Source organism: Eurypyga helias, unplaced genomic scaffold, assembly GCF_000690775.1.
Source record: "Eurypyga helias isolate BGI_N326 unplaced genomic scaffold, ASM69077v1 scaffold51799, whole genome shotgun sequence".
Taxonomy (NCBI): domain Eukaryota; kingdom Metazoa; phylum Chordata; class Aves; order Eurypygiformes; family Eurypygidae; genus Eurypyga; species Eurypyga helias.
Window position 1 is genome coordinate 128 of NW_010274993.1, and position 7,281 is coordinate 7,408.

Consider the following 7,281-nt stretch of genomic DNA (forward strand, 5'->3'; position numbering starts at 1 on the left):
AGCTTCGAGCAGCGGACCGTGCCCGGAAACGTCCGTTAAATTAGTCAGATCGGGGCGTTTTCCCAGAGCAATCGCTACCCCGCTGCTGCCGTATCGTTGAAGACGGTATCCGCTAAAGCCCTGTCCTAGCTTTGGCATGGAATCACAGGATGTTTTTAGGCACTTATGCAAGATCTTTCTGTTTTAAAAAACACATCTATTCCAGCAGATGGCTATACAGAGACCACTACAGTTTCATTGGTTTTCCAAATGGGTTATTTTCTTCATAGCGTGTAGCCTCAGATGGCCAGGAGTGTGATTTTCGAAGCATTTTGAGTGGATTTTCACATGGTTTTGCACTGGCAACTGAAGAAACCCTGTTTTGGGAACAGAGGTTTTGGCAGCAGGCGTGTAGGGGGCCCGATGACCCCTGGGCTTCGTACTGATGACTCCCCAGCGTGCTATTTCCTTTATCCTGTCCCGAAACATCCTCTTTCATCTCCATTGCACGAGCCAGCATGTAACTAACCTTTCTTTGATGAGCCAGAGCCTCCTCTTTGTCATTTACCTGGGTATTTATTTAGAAGAGGAAGAAAAGAAACTAGTTTATAAGCTAAGAACAAGGCAGTCTATGTAAATCAACAGTTATATTTGCTCCCGAAGGGCTCACAATGAGTAGCTGAACAAAATACTGACCAAATCTATTAACATCTTCAGGATTTCATGAGGATTGTCTAGCTCTCCAACTTTCCTGCAGTCCACATCCGATGAGAGCAGACTAGATAGTTTTTGTCCCAGACTGTTCTTGTTCCCTTGTAACTTCCCTAAGGGAAACAAAAGTACATGACCTGTGGAACTTAGAAAATCTCCTTTGGGATAAAACATGCACGCGTAAAACTGGATTCTGAACAGTCTCCCCTAAAAGAGCAATGCAAGCTACAGCTTCTCCCACTGTAGGAAACGTGGCACATTACTTACATGCAGCACCACCCTTAGCATCACTTAAAGGCTAAACAGACCTTTCATCGTAGGTATAGTAGACTGAAAATAAAATTATTTCCAATTATGAAAAATATACTTTAACACTTGAGCTAAACAATGATTTGTGGCAATTTGTTTTTAAACAGTAGGTGGCCTAAAAAAAAGGGTGGTTGACACAGGCTGTTTAAGAGTTCTTAAGATTTCTAAGCGGATTAAAATACAATAAAATTATGAAACATATGAATCAGAATATAGAGCTGGTAAACAATGACATTGGTGCAGGGGAAACAGACATTCAAAGTGCATGCTGTTTTAGTATTACATCCTGAGGCTACTTAAGGAATCTAGAAGAACCACCAAGCTTCTAAGTCTGGCACGTCCAGGTCAGTGGCTAACACAAATGTATCTTGACATACCGCTCCTAAACTCTGCTATGGTTCTGACCATGACACTAAAGTGCTTCTCATCCTTTTTCTTAAGAAAGAAAAGGATAGTAAGAGCTCTTCCTCTTTTACAGAGCACTTTGTAACTTAGAGATGACTGTGGGAAGTATAAGAAGAGTAATCAATACTGATTTAGGTACACATACATAGTAAAAAAATGTATTGCATTTGGTATTTCAGTGAAAGCTCAGTATGTATTTTTTGCATTTCTCCTTCCCTAACTCTTACATAGAGATCATCCAAAAAACCAGCATATGAAATTGTTGATAGCATGTAAAATATCCAGGCTAAACTTGCTAGATGATAGCTTTTTTGTGCCATTTTCATAATAAACATCTTGAATATCTGGAATGTAACTGTCATCCTGGATAACAGAAAATATGAATACAATTGTAGGACATCAGAGCTACCAGTCTAGGCTTTTAATGTATCCCTTTTTAATTACACATTTGTACATAAGTACTAGTCGAGCATGGTTTTAGTCAGATAATACAGTTCACAAATATGTGATAAAAAAGGGCTACATCAAAAGCCTGGACTGGTAGCTCCAGTGCCCTGCAGCAGTATTTATATATTCCACTTATGCACAGACACCCTACCCTACACCTGCAAAACTTGCCGTTGAAGTTCTTCAACTACATGACACACTATTTAACGTATTTATAGTTTTGACATAACCTTTGTTCCTTTTCTCTTGACTCTCCAGAAGTATCCGTTAGCAGTTAAACCACAACCACACATTTAACACAAGAAGGTCTGCCTGTGCCGCTTGTCAACTAACTTTGTTTCTATTCAACTATTACAGATCCGTAGCATGCGCAGTTACCATCGTCTTTCAGACGTCTCCAGTTCATAAATTTTATTTCCTTCTTAATCTTTATGACTTCTGCAAGCCTCAGGGCTTGGTCCTTCCTCTGCATTAGCTGCTGCTCAAATGCAATTCTGAAGGCATCTGCCATTATATAGGCTTCATCTTTACTCTTCTTCAGATTCTCAATCTGGTTTTAATTCAGAGAAAATGTAAAGTATATTAAGCAATTTGGAAGGAATAGCAGATGTAAAATGTGTATTAAGAGACAGACTGAAGCCATTCACACAGACAAGTTTTAAATAAATGTAATGAAGGAAGTAGCAGAAACCAAACTTTGTGCTTTCTTGCCATGTTAAGAAATACATTTTGAAACACGTGTTGAAATCCTCACCCTTCCTCTTCTAGGCATGCACACACCACCACTCATCTGCACAGACAAGCTGCCACCAGTGTCTATTTGCCTCTGCACATACAGAAGAGCTTGAGGAGGGCATTAACGTCCCATGCTGGCTGGGCCAGGAGCAAAAGGAGCAAAAGAATGGTATCTATGTCAGGGATAATAACTTTGGTACAAAAGGGACATGACAGTGCTTATTTCCAAAACCAGTAAGTCAGCTGGAACTTCTGCAGTGGGACCACGAGGACCGTTACCACATCTGCAGAGTCAAATACAAATTAGAAGAAAAATTCTTCTATCTAGAACTGTAGAATTTTACCAAATTAAAACCCTTAAGAGCTTGAAAATTATGTTATCAATTTAAGCACCATGTACATACGGAATTTTCAGCAAGATCAGCTTCCTGACCTAGCTGGGTGAGTGGGCTTTTGAATGCTGATGTTAATGCAAGGGAGGGGTGGAATGCACTGCCAGGAAGGAATGGAGAAGGGAAGGCCCCCCTGCCAGTGGTATTCCATAGTCACACTGTGTGTACATTTGCAGAGTCCATACGCTTGGACTGTATATGTATTCTTAGATTTAAAAATATGTGTGGAAGAAAAAAGAATGATTTTTTTTTAATTAGTAAATCTGACCAATAGCATAATTACAGTTTGATATCAGCAAAAGGCAGGGCATTACAAACAAACATTACGTTATGTGTGAGAAGCGTTCTTGTTTTAAGATGCATTAGTTTGTGTAAGCTGCAGTAGGCCGTTTCTGGTTTTATTTGGCATTGAACACAAGCACCTCTCTGCTGGTTTGTATCTAAGCCAAGCCGTGTTACCTCTCGCCTGAGATGAAGAAGTTGCTTTCGAGTTACAGCTGCCATTTTAGCACAGGGACAAGGTTGCCCCCCAGAAGTACTGCAGGTGCAGGCTCCAAGAACTGCCAGCTTAAAATCCAAAACAAACCACCAGTTAAATATCTATCTGCATGCACAATGCAATCCAAGAGATGCTGGATAACTAACAAAAAAACTCATCCCAAAAATACAAAGGGAGCAAGCTACAAGAGATTTGGGCTCACAGTCTAAATCTTCTGACTCACAATAACACAAGTGAAACTTATTTTTCTGCAAAATAACCTGAAGGCAAAAATTGTCAGCCTTTGTCTGCTACTCCCTGCAGACCCCATTAGATTTTTTTTCACTTAATAAAGTATAGCTGTAGGCACAGGAGTTAACAATTAAGATTTTAAGAAGCAAGAAATAAGCATGCTGTCTTGTGAAAGATAGCCTGATGCTGTCTTTTGTCTACCCTTTCTTTGCAAGGTAGGAATCACAATGCACCACAAATTAGAAAACTGATTAATGGTATGCAAAGGCATATTGTCATTAGCAAAAAATGGTTACAAACAAAAAACAGTTACATAATAAGCAAGCAAAATTTATCTACAAATTTTGAGTATGAACATATCTGTGAACTAGCCATTTGGAAAAACATGTAAGGCTTACTTACTTCAAGACCTGTAAAATCTGTAATGTCGCTTTTATTCAAGGAAAAGTTTTCCTGAACAACCTTCTGTTGTTTAACATCTAGCATTGCAAGAAATTCCAAGCACTGCTGATTCAGGACTACGAAACAAAACAAGAAAAGTGATTAAAAAGTCTGCTGCCTTAATTTCCTATTTGAACTACACCCAAATCAAGTGGTTCTGTAGATTAAGCATCAGTTTGGGAATGTGAGGAGACTATGTACATCTAGAAACTCAGATCCGAGTTGTCTTTCCTTCAGTGTTTTCCTACAGATAATGACCCACTTATAGAGATGCCACCTCATGTAGTGGTACAAAGTCACCTTTTTGGAGGTACAAAGTACCTCTGCCTCGGTACTTTGTATACTTACAGTTAAGCTCATCCCTTTGTATACTTAGAACTATGGCAGCTGCTCTTTTAGAACAGCACAATACTGGGAAAATAACGATGTATGACAGTTATTTTAAAGCTCTATGGAAACTAAAAATAAGGGAAAGGGGCTTGAGCCACCTGACCCAGCCAGACGCCTGCACATTCTGCAGTTTGAAAACCTCCACTATAAAGCCGACACCCTGAACACTTCAAGGTTTGCATTATAGGAATCTTTAGGTTAAAAGTGAGTGCCTCCCACAGGTTGTCATTGTAGCAGAAGCACTTGGTGACTTCCCTGGCTGCTGTTGCCTCCTTCCATTACACACCCCATTGTGTCCTTCCACATCCAGGGTGTCACCATGCCAGTGAGATAAGATGGGTGTACTTCTTTCACATATGATATACTCTTTAAGCTATGCCTACCTGACTTTTTCTGCCATTTAATAGTTTGGGGTTTTTTTTCAGCTCAAGTGACAATGTGAGAAGAAAAACAAACAAACACAACGTCATTTAAAGAGGGTTTCTGCATATCCACTAATATCAATTTCCAGTAACAAAAGACTCGTCCCAATGGAAAGCTTCCTTTGTAGCTACATCCTGAATTATTCCTTAGAATCGGTATGTGATAAAGAATAGCTGTTGGTGGCTTACTGGCATTTTCAGCTTTAAGAGTTTTAACTTCTTCTGTTCTCAGTTTCAATGCTTCCTTAAGAGCTGCATTTTCACAATATATCCTGCAGAATTTAGAGAAAGGCCGTATTACCTTTAGAAAAATATTAAAATATAGGCACTCAAATGAAAAAAAATAATACCCTGTGAAAACATTTTTTCTACTATTTCTGCATAAGGATTACTGAAGGGATTGAAGAAAAAAAACTCAAAAATGGAAAGAGTTGAGTATTTGGTTTGACAAGACGTTGTCCATGCAGCATTATACAAGCAGTTTCCTCACTTGAAAACGTTTTTACAGAAAAAATAGTAAAATTTTTCCATAACAATGTCTGTACCAATGCTACATAGTATGTTATTAGACCCAAATCTGCTAGCCAGGGGCCAATAAGCAATCTAAAACTACTCCTAACTAACCCTCTGAAGAAAGTTCTGTGTGTAGGCTTAGTCTGGCTGGCACAGAACCCAGGCTAAGAAAGCAGGTTATACCAGGCTCCTGGTTAACTGGGCTGCAGGGGGCTTTGCAGGGAGCAAACCCAAGAATCTCTGCACTCATCCACAGGTTTCTCTGCAACCCAGATAGCATGTACTGTTCAAACAGGCTCACCTTGTTCATGAAACCACACCCTCACACAACCAATTTAAACGTGTCCAAGTACATTCAAGTGAATGTTAAAAGTAAAATAATAATTTTTAAAAAATCATTCACATCTAGAGTAGACAGTGCCAACAACTTCAAAGTTTATCAAGAGGTGAGTTTAAGTACAACACGACCATTAGAAGTTCAATTAAAATTGTAATTGTGAACCTCTGTAACACTTGCTAGAAATCTCTTACTTCCTTGAAGGAACAAAATTATTATTGGACACGTGACAACATGTTTTTGATCTTAATTTTAGTAAATAAACTTCCTGTATCCTTAATATTGTTCTCAAGAACAGGTGTACTTTCAGGTGTTGCAACCTAAGAACATACAACATGCATTTATAATGCATTTTTCCTTGAAGTATTTAAGTATTTCCTTCTTGAAAAGCGACAATCTAAAGTTCTAAATGTTAAAGCAACACAATTTCTGTGATGCATCTCTTCAGCTGTCAGTAAATGCTACGTACGGTAAATTCATGGGTTTGTTTAACTAGTAACCTGAATTATTTCACTTGAATAAACAAAGGGAAATACACATTCTCCTTGTCCTGCTGTCTCAGATATCAGAAAATCTGTTTGCAAAGCAGACTGAGCTCCTGGATTGCAGTTTTCTGAAACCACGTCTTTAGTTTACAACAGTTAACAGTACTTCTGCTGCTGCAAACTACCTGGCTACACTTCCTACTCTGCTAAGTCAGGAAAGCCAAGGGGTTTTTCAAGAGGTATCTCTTAACAAGTGTGACTGAATGAATAGGTGAACAGGACACAGTATCTTCACAAACCTCTCCTAAAAAATGAATAGTTTGGAAACTTTTGGCTTACTCTTTGATCCAAAATTTGAAAATTTTAAATAAAAATGTCTGCTGAAATAATTGCAAACCTGATGGGCAGCCATCAGAGATTATATTTCTACATTTAAGTGAGCCTGCTGGTCACACTTTCCAAGGTCTGTCATTGCATTATTAGTTTAGTGCCTCTGGCATCTGCCGCTTGCCTAACCACACCCGCGGTCCGTCCAGAGTAACTCCTATTTAAACAAAGAACCAGTTGATCAGCCTCTCTCAAAAGCATTCCATTTTACCTGGTTGTATGCTCACGCCTACAATGCAAGAAAACAAAGCAATGATTGACCAGCAAATGATATTTCCACATGCATGAACATACCATTATTTTCTATGCCTTATTTAAAGTAAATAAGGACAGTCTGGCTCCATCTGGCTAATATAACAGGATAAAAATGAGAACTCAGCCTAGCAAAGCTAGCCTATATACACAGTAAACAATCAAGACTTAATAATTTTGGTAGTTTTAATTGAAAAATACAACAGTGACTAGCATGAAAGTTAAAGAAATCTTCCCCAATCTGGAAGGAAATTAGGAAAACACACAAAAAACCCCCCCAGAAAACCCAATGAAGCAAACAATAAAAACAAAACAAAACAAAAAACCACCAGAAACAAAACAACCC

At 38.8% G+C, this 7,281-nt stretch overlaps 1 protein-coding gene across 1 annotated transcript in view; it reads right to left on the reverse strand.

Annotated features, from left to right (window-relative positions):
• Positions 1–226: 226 nt before the first annotated feature.
• CCDC125 (coiled-coil domain containing 125) overlaps positions 227–7,281 on the reverse strand; it is a 12,138-nt gene continuing 5,083 nt past the window's right edge. The window contains exons 6-11 of the mRNA XM_010159954.1: positions 5,151–5,233; positions 4,111–4,226; positions 3,438–3,545; positions 2,230–2,401; positions 676–791; positions 227–547 (exon numbers count right to left, since the gene is read on the reverse strand). Coding sequence (XP_010158256.1) covers positions 227–547; positions 676–791; positions 2,230–2,401; positions 3,438–3,545; positions 4,111–4,226; positions 5,151–5,233 — 916 coding nt within the window. The remainder of the gene's footprint in view (positions 548–675; positions 792–2,229; positions 2,402–3,437; positions 3,546–4,110; positions 4,227–5,150; positions 5,234–7,281) is intronic.